This window comes from Pelodiscus sinensis, chromosome 7 (genome assembly GCF_052426305.1).
Source record: "Pelodiscus sinensis isolate ZL-2025 chromosome 7, ASM5242630v1, whole genome shotgun sequence".
In the NCBI taxonomy this organism is placed as follows: Eukaryota; Metazoa; Chordata; order Testudines; family Trionychidae; genus Pelodiscus; species Pelodiscus sinensis.
Window position 1 is genome coordinate 64,758,322 of NC_143058.1, and position 14,624 is coordinate 64,772,945.

The 14,624-nt window shown below is 41.5% G+C and overlaps 1 protein-coding gene across 7 annotated transcripts in view; it reads right to left on the minus strand.

Annotated features, from left to right (window-relative positions):
• The window catches only part of AGAP1 (ArfGAP with GTPase domain, ankyrin repeat and PH domain 1), a 496,396-nt gene that overhangs the window by 56,467 nt on the left and 425,305 nt on the right, over positions 1 to 14,624 (minus strand). For all 7 annotated transcript variants that reach the window (XM_075934057.2, XM_075934053.2, XM_075934051.2 and 4 more), the window contains 3 exons: positions 10,083 to 10,237; positions 7,163 to 7,253; positions 1,339 to 1,561 (listed from right to left, as the gene is read on the minus strand). In XM_075934057.2, coding sequence (XP_075790172.1) covers positions 1,339 to 1,561; positions 7,163 to 7,253; positions 10,083 to 10,237 — 469 coding nt within the window. The remainder of the gene's footprint in view (positions 1 to 1,338; positions 1,562 to 7,162; positions 7,254 to 10,082; positions 10,238 to 14,624) is intronic.

Below are 14,624 nucleotides of genomic sequence, written 5' to 3' on the forward strand. Positions count from 1 at the left end.
CAACTGCAACACACGCACACCTGCTGAAGGCAACTTAAAAGCCTGGACTAGCTCGGCAAGACAGTCCAGGCTCCTCCTCTTGTCTGAAATCTGCTCTACTGAGACTGCCAGTGGTCACATTGTTTTCCCAAAGTCGGTATTCCTTAATTGTTCGGTGTGAATATCAGCTCCTTCATTAACACCCAACATGGTTAACTTGTTTTCCTAACTCAATGCAACTTTTTTCTAAGACATTTGCCACTGAGAACATGGATGCAATGCAAAACCAACTTCCGTTTTCTAACCAACCATCGTGAGAGGATCTCTGACCTAGCATTTGTAGATAAAATGTTGTATTAATTATGAAAACACACACACTTACCCATTATATTGACTACTTTACATACACTGCATAAGGAAATTAGGCAGTCTCATTTTGAACAGGTCTCTCAAAACAATCATAATGTATAGCCCCAAGAATTCAGTTATGGGTAAAAGACAACATCAGTTTGCTGGGCCAACTCATGATTATTAAAGGCACATTGCTAGTTACAGTAAATCATTCAGAGGGTCAGATTTATTGATTCAACAAAAGATAAACAGACAATACAGTCTAATGAAGATGAAGGAACAAAACTTCAGGGCTACGTCTAGATTGGCATGATTTTTCGCAATCCGTTAAAAGCATTTGCAGAAAAGAGCATCTAGATTGGTTTTGCGCAAGAAATCCCCAATCGCCCTTTTTGCCATCGGGGCTTTTCTGCACAAAACAGTTTTCAGCTGTCTACACTGGCCCTTTTTCACAAAAGCATTTCCGGAAAAGGGCTTTTTCCCGAATGGGAATGTCAAAGCATTTGCGCAAGCAGCACTGATTTTGGACAGTAGAACGTCAGTGCTTTTGCGCAAAATCAAGCGGCCAGTGTAGACAGCTGGCAAGTTTTTCCGCAAAAGTGGCCGCTTTTGCGGAAAAACTTGCCAGTCTAGACGCAGCCTGGGAGTCTTATATATTTCCTATTGCATCCAAGACTTCTAAACTCTGAGACAGCCTTGGCAAGTACAAAAGTTACCAAGCTCACTCAATTTTTGGCACTTTTTTGTGAGACTAAGTTCGGCATGCGTCAGGTTAACATACACACCTAGCAGTTCTAAAATATGGTGCCTGAAATTTGGCTCCTTGAAGTCCATATGTAGTAAAAAGCGCTGAGACCCAGCAGACGCCACTTGAAAATCAGAACACAGATTTAGATGCTTAAATATGTATTTGTGTGTCTAGATTTACATACTCATTTTTAAACTCTTACTCGTGGTTTTGACATATGGATGCTTGTATGCGTTTGTTCAAAGGGAATAACAGCCTACCTTGTGGAGTCCAAAGAGGGTTTCATATGTCCTTGGCTACTCTCCTCCCAGACGCTGTTTGCTAACTCGTTCCCGATGGATGACATCACCTTGATGAGTTCTATAGGCCAGTCATCCAGGTCAAGTGACCGGACACGTGACAAATGTGTGCCAAGGTTCCGGTGAATTCCTGAGCATTCGATACACATGAGGGCTCCCAGATTCAGACTAGCCCAATCAGGGTCTACAGGAAGACAGATACAAGCAATCAAAACAAAAACTCCTTGTGACACATTCTAACCCTCTCTCAGGGCTCTTGGTCTCACAGCATTGTTAGGAAGCCTGACAGGAAGTGGAGGCAAAAGTTTGGTTTCTAGGGCTACGTTTACACTGCAGCCTTTGTCAGCAGAGACAATGCAAATGAAGCGCTCATTAGCATTTCTCGTGCTCTCATTTGCATAGTCTCTTCCGATCCGTTTTGCGGAAGAGAATTTTGTGCAAAAAAACCGCAGTGTAGATGGGGCAAAAACCTCTTTTGTGCAAAGGGGGTTTTTTTGCACAAAAACCTCTTCTGCAAAATGGATTGGAAGAAATTATGCAAATGAGAGTGCGAGAAATGCTAACGAGCGTTTCATTTGCATTATCTCTGCCGGCAAAGGCTGCAATGTAGACGTTTGGGCCATTCCTCCCATAGTCTCTAAATGAGCTGACAACAAATGATGGAGACACACGCAAATCTCCAACGGACTAGAGGAAAATGTGATTCTGAAGAGAAAAGAAGCAAGAGGGAAAATAAAATCAGAGTAGCAGGTAGCTCAGGATGAGGTGTTAGAAAAAGCCCCTCCTTAGGCAGGCGGAACCATTTGTAGCCAATTACTACAAAAGGAAAAGCAACTTGATATTATATTGTTGTTGCAAACTATATCAACTCCCTTAATAACCAAATACATCACCACATATATATGATGCTTCCATCTAACATGCTCTGAGGTATATTTTCATCTCTAAGATCAGAGAGAAAAGTACTAAGATGAAAACATGCCACTTTGAACACTCCAGGTTTTAGTGTACTACAGGTTGGCCCTCCCTGGTTCGGCACCCTAGGAACCTGATCAGTCGTGAAGGAGAGAGTTTGCTAGACAAGGGGAGGGGCCACCAGCTGGACCATAGATGTTGCCGGACCAGAGTTCCAAGACCAATGAGGTTCAACCTGTAGCAGGAATGTTTCTATGATGGGGGAGGAGGGGGAGAAATCACATTCCCCCATGACAAAATTATGACAAACCTGGCAAAAGCCAGGAAATAAAAAGTCATTTCCCAAGATGTTTCATTTATCTCACCATACTATGCTATTTAAACGTAAGTTATCTGAATCCCTCTTGAACATTCATTTTATCGGACGCAATGAAACACTTCCAAAGAAGGATTTTTTGCAGGTGCTTTTCTGATGTCAGAACTTGTCTACCTTTCTTTTCCTGGGAAATAGTATGGAGATCTGAAGTGCTAGTATGGCTATCACAAAAGCAAGCAGGAAAAACCTGGTTCAAAGGGCAGAATATTTTTATTCAAACGGTGTAAAATTTAACACCCGTCAGAAAATAGGATTCCTTCACCCATATAGAAAATTATTACTGAAATTAAAATTTCCTGCAACAGAAATTGAATTTTTTTTCTGCATTTGAAAGCTGCCAAAAATGGAAAATATTTCCTGGTTTTCAGCCAAGAAAAAAAAAAGTTTTGGATGAAAATTAAAATATTTTCCAGGAAAGGAGACATTTTCCATAAACATTTGATTAATTGAAAACCCACTTTTACATTGAAAAAAGTAGACGGAAATGTTTTGAATAGCCCTAAAAAGAATATTTTAAAAATGTAACTCAAACGGAAGAGCAGAACTATTTACTAAAAGGTTCATTGTCATGCCTAGCCCTTGACTAAATGTTGAGGAAGTTCTGTATGACCCTTAGATTTCACAATGTAGTATACGGACACAGTAGTATTTTGAACAAACAAAATGCATATTCAGGCAGTTTTACTGCACTCAGAGAAATGGGTCATTTTTGTACACATATTTTATGTATTTCACTTGAGCTGGATGAGTCACTGAGTAAATCTCAATGGTAATAACCATAATAATGACAACAAAGATGCTTTAATAAACAATTGTTTTACTCTACGAGGGTACGTCTACACTACAAAGTTAATTCGAACTAATGGACGTTAGTTCGAATTAACTTTGATAGGTGCTACACTAGCGCTCCGCTAGTTCGAACTAGGTAAACCTTATTCTATGAGGACTAAGCCTAGTTCGAACTTACTAGTTCGAATTAAGGGGTGTGTAGCCCCTTAATTCGAACTAGTGGGAGGCTAGCCCTCCCCAGCTTTCCCTGGTGGCCACTCTGGCCAACACCAGGGAAACTCGTATGCCCCCTTCCTGGCCCCGGACCCCTTAAAGGGGCACGGGCTGGCTACGGTGCCCGTGCCAGGTGCAGGGACACCACTCCTACCCCCTAATACTCCCTGGCAGGGACACCACTCCTATCCCCTGGCTAATACCACTCCATGGACCCAACCTCCATCACTTTATCTCACTTCTCTTTAAACTCTGTTCTAGTTCTAGCCTTCACAGCCTCCTGCAGCAAGGAGTTCCACAGGTTGACTCTTTGCTTTGTGAAGAACAACTTTCTGTTACTAGTTTGAAGCCTGCTACCCATTCCTTTCCTTTGGTGTCCTCTAGTCCTCCTATTATAGGAACTAATGAAGAACTTTTCTTTATGCACCCTCTCCACCCCACTCATGCTTTTATAGACCTCTATCCTATCCCCCCTCAGTCACCTCTTTTCTAAACTGAAAAGTCCCAGTCTCTTTAGCCTCTCTTCATATGGGACCTGTTCCAAACCTCTGATCAATTTAGTTGCCCTCCACTCTCCCACCCTCTCTCTTCCCCTCTCCCACCTCCTTTTCCCAGTCTCCCCAAGTTTTGTTCAATAAAGAGAGATTTTATTTTTGACCACACGTTTTCTTTATTTTGTACATGAGGAAGGGGGGCTAGGGAGGAGTAAGTGGAAGGAGGTGAGGGAGGAATGGGGTACGAGCCCCCGATGGGGAGGACTAGGCTGGCTCTGCGGGCTTCTGGGGGTGGAAGCTCTCCTGCAGCCCCCCAATTTCCCCCTCTCCCCAGATGGCAGCCTGCGGCAAGTGCAGCCGGTCTGATGGCCGAGTGCTGTGATGTGCCCAGTGTGGGCACTCAGGGCACTCCAAGACAGGACTGCTTTGCAAGCGGGGCACCCCTGAGAACTGTCTGTCCGGGGTGGGGGTCGGGTCCCTTTAAGCACAGCCCTCGGCTAGCCTGAGACAGCAGCTCCATGCTTTAAGTCCTCATTTGATGCCCTGCCAGCAGTGCTTCCGGCCATCCTTAACCCCAGTTCAGGGTCCACTTAATGTGGACATGCTAGTTCGAATTAGCAAAACGCTAATTCAAACTAGTTTTTTAGTCTGGATGCGTTAGTTCGAATTAGCTTAGTTCAAATTAACTAATTCGAACTAAGTTAGTTCGAATTAGTGCTGTAGTGTAGACATACCCTGAGAGAATATATCCTAAAGCCACAATCCCATTCGTTTATCATACATATTCTTCTTTGCTGGATTACTGGCCTATGTAAAATTTACATCAAAGATCTGTGCAGAGCACGTTAATGTGCTGCCTCGGTGATATCTGAATGTGGCCCAGAGTTCTAGTACTCAATGTCCAAGCCAACAAGGACAACACTAGGGAACCCGCAGCATGCTCAGCTCCTAGGGTACAGAGCAACTAGCATTGCTCTCAACCCACCTTCAACAATCTATGAATTTCTGATCGATTTCAATAGAAGTAACATCAAACTTGTCTTAATTGCAAGGGCGTGTTGGCATGAACTGAGCCCTCTGAAAGGGCAATGGATCTTAGTGGAGTCTACTCACCTTTTTAACCAGTAAAAATGGATGGATGTGAAACACCTTTCTAAAGTAACAGGACATTTCAATGTTCTCTTTATACGCTGGCCTTCTCTCTTCTACATGCCTGGGAGTCTTTTGCTACCCGTCCCCCTCCAAACCATATGAGGAAGAAACATGTGGACTGGATAGGGCTGTGGTGGATTATTGAGACCAGTATTGTTCATTATACGGACTGGTGAAAACTTTTGCATTTTTGTATGAATTATTTTAAGGCTAGGGAGGATGCTAATATGATTTAAGAAGATGACTACATAGGCAAATTTATAAAACAATGGATCTATAAAATATCAGTTCAGATAAAAGCACAAAAAAGCAACAAACGACTAAATTGTCCTTTTTAGTCCTTGTACAGTTAAAAGAAACAAGTATGATTTTCAAATATAAAAAATAAGAATTGTCAAGTACCCTTTCATCCTGTTTACCAGCCTGCACCTTTTATGCTAAGTTCTAGCCCTTATATAGCCAACTTACAAACCCCTAAATGTAGGGATGTAAAATCCCATTTAATCAGTTAACCAGTTAAACATGACATTTAACTGGTTACCGTATATACTCGAGTATAAGTCGACCCGAATATAAGCCGAGGCACCTAATTTTACCACAAAGAACTGGGAAAAAGTATTGACTCGAGTATAAGCCTAGGGTAGGAAATGAGGCAGCTACTGGTAAATGTAAAAAATGAAGATAGATACCAATAAAATTACATGAATATTTATTTCAAAGAAAAACAATAACCTAGCTCTGTAAGAGGAAAAGGGGGTCAACAAAAACAATATGGTTCTGCAGGCACAGCCACAGCTCAGCCCCCGCAGCCCCCACGTTCCGGCCCCCTCGCCTGCCAACGAGCCCCCTCTAAACAAGCCAGCGGGGGGGGGGGGGGGGCTGTGAGAGACCAGAGCCGGGCATCGATGGGCCAATGAGCCAGGGGGGGGGGGGGGGGGGGGGGGGGCTGTGCGAGACCCGGGCCAGGCGTCGATGGGCCAATGAGCCAGCGGAGGGGGGGGCTCCGCGCGGGGGTGGGAGCGGATCCAGGCTCCCTGCCCGCCCGCCCTGTAGTGGGTTTTTTTTTATTCTGAATTTGTTTTAAATATAAGGACTAAGTTAGCAAAGAATTGCCGATTTTAATTTCAGAGGTGCTATTTTCATTTCTCTTTCTAACCCCTACTTCTAGGTAAGGATATAGATAGTGATAACCAGTTACCAGGAAGCATCATCTGTTAACATTGGTTACATCCCTACCTAGAAGTAGGGTTAAGAAAGTAGTGTGTGCGTTTCTTTAAAGAACGGCAAGAACAGCACCTCTGAAATTAAACCCATCAATTCTTTGCAAACTGTTAGTCCATATATTTAAAACAAATTCAGAATAAAACAACCACTGAGAGAAATCCAAAATCAGTTTTGTAGCATGCTACTTCTAGTGAAGGTTTTATTTTGCTTTGCAATATGAAAAAAGCAGAAAGCTCAGGCGAAGCTTCACTGCTAGGGCACAAGATTTTTTTTCCTTATTGGAGGAGGAAAGTAGCAACTTATGTTGAAAAGACATAAGAAACAAAACCATTTTTATCCCAACTTTCAAGGCAGAGTATATGATCTCATGTTTACTGTGACAGATGAAATACTGGTGAAAAGTTGGGTTGATAATAACACATCAAGTATTAATAAGAAATTAATGTGAAATAAACCTGACTAATCAACCTTCCTAACGAACACTAAGCTTGCAAAGGGATATGGAATACAATACTAAGAGGGCAAGAACCAGAACAGTGTTCACATAACCCTGACCAAAGAGAACGTGCAAGCTTTAGAAAGCCCAGGATAACAATTTTTCTATAGCAATAGTTGTACTCACCTTGTGCCTCACAGTCCACACAGTGAGAATTGCCTCTGATGTTTCTTATTGACTGAAGGGCCATGGCCTCATTCTGACTTGTCAGTCGGGACTGTGTACATTTAAAGAAACACACACACAATAAGAACTCAATGAAAAGGTTTAGACAACACAATTGTCAGCTGTGTGAAAAGCAAAAAAAAAAGTTCAGCTCAGGGTTGAATGAACATGATCAGGGAATTTGACATCTTTGGTTTGCTTCTCAAAGAGTTGTACCTTTGGCATCTTTATGTACAGAAGCTCAGGGTCTGACGAGCACAGCTCCCCATTTTCATCCAGAGCTCAAACAGGTATTGAGGCTCCCTGCATAGAACACAGGAAGACTGTGCACTCTGAACGACAGCGGGATTGGGCAGAGGAAAGCGGAGCACAAATATGAAGCACGCCATTCACAATCACATGGAAGGTGCTTTTTGGAGATAAAATTGTATTTATAAAACCCATTGGTATTGGGATGGATCTCTGTGCACATGGATGGTCTACAAAATGAACTGAAAGCCTTTTAACAACAAAAGGTCAGATTTATGAAGGTGGCGAGAGAATTGCCCATGGAGAGGTAGCTCAGCCTGCACAATAACTAAATCCTGCAATCTCTCCTAGGCAAAAAGCAATCACTGCACCAAATCATTGCCACTAATTTAAAGGTGAGCTGAATCAGGTCTCATATATGGCTATTAGCCAGGATGGGCAGGGACGGTGTCCCTAGCTTCTGTTTGTAAGGTGACAGGGGAGGGATCACATTGTGGTCTGTTCATTCCCTCAGGGTCCCTGGCATTGGCCACTTTTGGAAACAGGACACTGGGCTAGATGGACTTTTCATCTGACCATTGTGGTCATTCTGAAGTAGTTTCAGATAAATACTACCACTCTGTCAATAGGACACTGAGTCCTGAGACAATCTAATTAATTTCACTTATGCCTTCCAAGCGCTTCTTGAGCCCTGGGTTCCAGAGGTGAATGGTAGAAGCGTCTCCTAGAAACCTTTACACAAAACTTCCCCCATACAAATGCAGGTTGAGCCTCTCTAGTCTGGCACTCTTTGGTCTGGCAACTTCCCATACAGTTTGTTTACAGCCACCAGTCCAGGCTCTAAATGTTCAGTGCTGTTAGTTAGCCCCAATTTACCCCTCAATGTCCCCTAAGAGCCCAGTAAGCAGGGGCAGCGTTAGTAATGCTGCTGGACAATACTGACCTCTCGTGGTCCGGAAAATTCTTTGGTTTGGCCCCAGTCAGGTCCTGAGGGTGCTGGACTAGAGAGGTTCAACCCATATAACTTTTAAATGGTTTCTTTTTTTAAAAGACTCTTGCCTTTATATAACCAAAATGCAATTCTCTCTTCAGTTCATGTGTGTTCAATATTCAAACCAGCATTCTTTACCTCCTATTACATTAACATTGTGCATCTGTCTGATTTCAATGGTCATCTTGTTGTAATGCATGTTCTGCAGTACAACACTCAATGAAGACAGGCCAAAGAGAAATAAAGGGGCAGTGATTTCTCTCTGCCTCAGTTATAAAAAGTCAATTTTAAAAAAAAAGGGCAGTAAATTACATTGTGATGTTAATTACTCTGGTCTGGTTTACCCTGATTATAGAGGTAATAAAATAAAGCAGTCATTTCAAATTATAGGCCCTCTTCTTGAACACAGCCTAAATCATTACAGAAGTTTCTTTGCATGGATTGCAAAAGCATCTACGGGTCTGTGAAAAGAATCTCTCCACTCACCTCCTGTTTTCTAGTTATGAAAATGTTTGAAAAATCAAGAGGCTCAAGAATGGCCAACTGCCAGCTCTCTAGAGAAAGAGACTCTTTGGGTTGGAGAAGTATCACTGTACAATACATTGTTTTGAAAAGAAAATGGAAGAAATTGCTCTGCCAAATATGAATGTGATGGGGGGAACCCTATTCCCTTGGACACTTGACCAAGGTTTTGCTTCCTGAAGGGTTACCCCTGAGACTGGCTTAATCACAAAACTACAAAGAAAGAATTACATTGAATTAAAGAGAAGAAAAACTACACTGTAGCTTCACAACAGCTTCTGGACACAGGAAAGATCACGACTTCTGAAATGTGCACTGCTTCATACACCAGTCTGCTTCTACTCACAGTGAGAGCAGTGCACATTGCTATTAAGTGAGCCAACCATTTAATGGGACATTGCAATACAGAAGCCCAATGGAGACTTAGCTTGTACACAAGCTGTTCTTTTCACAGCCCTTAAAGGCTTTCCTATAAACGCCCCCAGGACAAAATACAATTTGTATTGTTCGAGCTCATGGTTCAAATATAAGATTCATATTCTACATCTGACATTATGAGAGCTGGAAAAGGCAAAAAGCCCAGTTTTAATTATTTAAATATAAAATCAGAGTGTGAACCAGGATAAAATGTGTCTCACGTTGAATACACATCTGCATTGCTTCATTTTGCTTCGTTGCATCCAAAGAGTACATGGCTCTTGCTGAATCATAGAACAGTAGAACTGGAAGGGACCTCGAGAGGTCATCAAGTCTAGTCCCCTGCCCTCACAGCAGGACCAAGCACCATCTAGACCATCCCTGATAGATGTCTGTCTAACCTGCTCTTAAATATGTCCAGTGATGGAGAGATTCTACTCCCCCGCCCCCAGGCAATTTATTCCATTGTTTAACGACCCTGACAGGTAGGAAGTTTTTCCTAATATCCATCCTAAACCTCCCTTGCTGCAGTTTAAGCCCATTGCTTCTTGTCCTGTCATCAGATGCCAAGGACAATAATTTTTCTTCCTCCTCCTTGGAACACTCTGGATATATTTACTTTTCACAATAGCCTAAGATCCTGAATTCTCTTTAATGATCAGTGGCTTTTGCTCAATTTCAGGGTCATGTTGTGCACCTTACCTTATTCTTACTGCTCTCACATGATTGTAAACTGGCCAGGATCTGACTCTCTATGGCTTGTACCCACGCATCTCTTTCTTCATATGTGGTAGCTTCAAAGTGCCAGGTTTGGCCAGTGAGGGAAACGATGATAAACTCAAAGTTTTCTTCTTGTTCTGAAAAACAGCAGTGGGATGAAGAGTTTACATTTAATGAAACCAGCAATCAGTTCTAAAAACCGTCTTGACAGACTCTCGATGGTGTGACAGACAAATGTAGGTTTGGACAGCTGATTCTAATGCAAACACGTCCCTACTCTATGCTTTGCCAGAAAATGCCTCAAAGACTTTGCAACTTTTTATTGGTTGTTTCTTGGCTTCAGAAATGTATTTCATGTGGATGAAGTATGAACTGTGTTAGGGAGCAACGCAAATTTTAGGTTTTTTTTTTAAAAAAAGAGCCTATATCCCGCCTACTCTTAGAGATAGCTATTAACCAATGCTGAAGTGAAGTCTGCCTGTTGTAAAATCTGCTGAAGCACTTAACAAAATAACATAGTAAGATGAGTATTCAACTGCATATCATTTTCTTAATTCAAGTCCTCTGGTATACATTTCTCTCTCATGTATTTGTTATATGCATGTATCATATATGCGTACACACACACACACACACACACCCACACCCACACACCCACAGCTGATAACTGTTGTATCTTTTCCCCACAGCTCAAATAAACTGCAATACAAGATTAATGTTAATTCAATACTTTCTTCTCAGCAGCGTAGGGAAACTAAAAGAGCAGTGAAAATTATCTGAGGAGCTAAAAGAAAAGGTCACTGGAATATCCAAGAATAATATGAGCATAAGAAAAACACTTCCACGCCAGTGTAAGAAAGTACAGGTTGAACCTCTCTAGTCCAGCAGCTTTGGGACCTGACCCATGCCAAACCAGAGAATTTGCCAAACCACAGGAGGTCAATATTGTCTAGCAGCATCACCAACACTTCCACTGTTTACTGGGCTCTTAGAAGACATTTAGGGGTAAATTAGAGCTAACTAACAGCACAGAACACTGAGAGCCAGGACTTACAGCTGTGAACGAACTTGATGCGGCTGCAGGAAACTTGGCCACACTCATGAAAAGTGGACATCCGGCTAACTCAAATCATGCCAGACCACGGATGTTGCCAGACCAGAGTGTGCCGGATTAGAGAGGTTCAATCTTTATCAGCAAAATCTCAGGGACGAATACACAGATTCCAAATACACTTGGGATACTCCAAACCAAATACAAAAATTCAATGGAGCCGAAAAAAGCTCAAGGAAGCATGGAACGACTAGAATAAAACAGTACAATGTAACGGTGAACATAAAGTATAATGGGTTTGCTTTAGAGAGAGAGTTAATGTTCATTTGTTGACTAATGACATACATTTACAGGCAAGAGACTTTTGCATTATTTTGTAATTTAGACAAGTCAAAAAACTAGTCAATTTAAATATAACTCTAGTGCTCACTGGAAGTCATTCTTTCAGTTTCTGGGACAACAGTTTCCCGCCCCAATAAACTCAAACTTCAGTCTTCAGGCTGAAGTGTTCACTGGTGTAATTTGGTGGAGCACCACTAACTTCATTAGAGCTTAGATATTTTGCTCCCAAATTGAAGATGCCCAAGGATTAGTTTAAGTTAAACGACCTGTCCAGGAAGACATCCATCAAAGGCAGGACAAAAGGTTCCATCTGGTGGACATAAGCCCTGTGATTACAGGGGGCAGAGAATCCAAACATTATTTTAGGGTGAATCAGGACACCTGAAGTTGGCCTTTTAAAACAAAACATAAGAGGGGCAAAACTGGCCCAGAAAAGGCTCATGAAAGCTATGGTAGTTTGGCAGGCTCATTTTTGTAACCAGCTGCGGCTTTTAGAAGTACTCCCCTGGGGCTGGCCCACACTTTGTATTATATATTGCAATTACCGAGCGTGATGGCACATCAGTGAATTACAAGGAGCCCTAACTTTGTAATTGATTGGTTTGGCATCATAATATTGTGAATTACAACTTTTAAACGCATGATTAAAGAGAAAAAGAAATGCAGTCCCTCCTAGCCGTGCACAACGATAGGCTGTTTAGCCAAGCACAAGGGATCACTATTTTATTCTAGCATGTGCATTACATAACAATGCACTACCTGTTCCCCCCTACACCCTAAAACAGTGTTGTGGAAAACCACCATTCAGGAACCCCAGGACCATGTGACACCACGCTCCTCTTGTTGTGTGAGCACCAGGAAAATAAAATACTCTAAGGCACAGTCAGCTCCTGAGACTCAGCCAGCATGAGCAGACCCCACAGCAAGCTAAAGTTTTTAGAGTGCTTTCTACTGTTTGTTCTTTGAACATTTTTTTCCCTCTTTAGTTTTAGGTGGCTTATTTCAGTCCCTCCTCTATACCTAGCTCCTCCTGCCTCCATGCACCAGCTGTTCTTTTATTAACTCTTCTTACAGAATCTTCCCACTTCTAAAAAGTTAACTAACACGGTGCTAAGAAATCACTCTATTATGCACATTGCTTTCTTATTAAATTCCTTTGCTTCTTACCTTTTTCTGCCTTACTTATTTTGATAGTAAGCATTGGGGGGCAGGGATGGTCTCTTACTCTATGGTCATGTCTTCATTACCAAACAATGAGTATTTTACAGCAAGATAACTAATGTATATAAGCCATCCTACCGTAAAACCCTAGTGCTGACAAGGCATCTGGAGTTTTTAACCGCAAGGTAGCTAGGGGAGGTCAACATCCTGTCTCATCCATAGTTGACTCACAACTTCAGATACCATATGTGCCCAAGCACATTACTTTTTTGGCTGTACAAACACATTTTTTCCAGCAGTGAAGACACATCCTATATTTGTACAGGCTCTAACACAACAGGCTTTACCATCATAACAAATAATGAATTTACATTAATACTGGAAGGAAGACTTCATAATCTACACATAGCACCATATAACTTCAATGGGAATTTGCCCAAGGAATGAGTAAGAACGGAAAACGAGCATAAGAATTGGCCCAGAGAACTGTAAGGGACAAGATCAACAGTTTTTCTCCTTAGTTTAAGGCCTTGATCTGATAAACATTTGGGTATGTAAGTAACTTGACTAATCCAGAGTAGTCTTATTGACATCCGTGGGACTACTCAAAAGAGTAAGGTTATGCATGAATGAAAGCATGTGAAGAATCTGAAATTCAGCCACGTTTAACAGTAGCTCTCATCAGGGTTTATTTATTTAAACTTTCAGTAAGATCCTCCAATTTGGCAGCCTCCTAGCTGGACATGTATTTAATTACTTCTAAATCAAAATAAGATGTATAATGCCAAACTACACAGCCAGACTCATGTTACATAAAATACTATTGTTAAACCAAAAAGAAATCAGCATTTACTTCTCACAGGTCTTAGTAGTATCAAAATCCACTTGTGATTATGTCATCCACACTGCTTTAATTACCAGATTGTTGTTCACATATACAACGCATAATCTCTACCAAAAATGAAAGTTACATTAACAAAATAAAATGACCTTACAAGCGCAGATGTGGGGAAAGAGGGCCAGAACAAAGAACATGGAAGGGAAGGACCTAGAATTTGTTTTATCAGCCTCCAGTACTGAGGAGAGTTTGAGTCTTTATCATTATTACTATTTTTAATTGTTTGCTAGTGACTAGTAGAATTTTCCTTCCACACTTTCAAATATTCAAGAAGGATTTCTATAGGGCCTAGTGGTCCTAACTCTGCAATTTACGAAAAACCTCCTGGTGTAAATTCTATAAATAGGCTCCCATTTATTTGTGCAAGAGAAATATTTCTGCTCTGACATGCTGCATGAGAAGTAACAGCAAATGGCAACATTTTAGAATAGCCCCTTTCAAGGTGAAAAATGAATGGTCTGACCAATCCCCAGAGATTGTTGCTTTACATCAGCAATAATGGAAATGTTAATCTGACCTAGGAAATTCACAAGCCCAACAAGTGCAACCAACAGACACGGGAATGCTGCCTCTGAGCATTTCCAAGGTAATCACTCCATGGTATTGGCACAGAGCAACTCCTATGCTAAGTATAGAAAAGGCCCTATGGAGATCCAAGAAATATCCATAGAAAAACAAAACCCAAGGAGCATAATGATGAAGAGAGGAGACCCCTTCATATATTAAAGATTGATTTTTGAGCACACACAATTTTGTAAGAGCTGTATGAACTATAATCCTCGTTGTAATTCAGCTGCAGTTTATGGTATGGATCTGCTCATGGCTTTCTGACTCAAATGAACATTAAAAAAGTATGATTAAATTCTCCTACCTTTTCATTGGTTACAGCCTAGCTCATACTATGGCTAGAGCAGCTAACTTCGTAAATGGGAATAAGGGATTTGGGATTAGGGATAAATTCAACCTGTTTATACCCAGTAAAATTTGGCATCAACACTTGATTATGTTTTGGCATTTTATCTGATTTTCTGACAAAGCCAACTGTTCTCTTCATCACTAATTACTCCTCCTC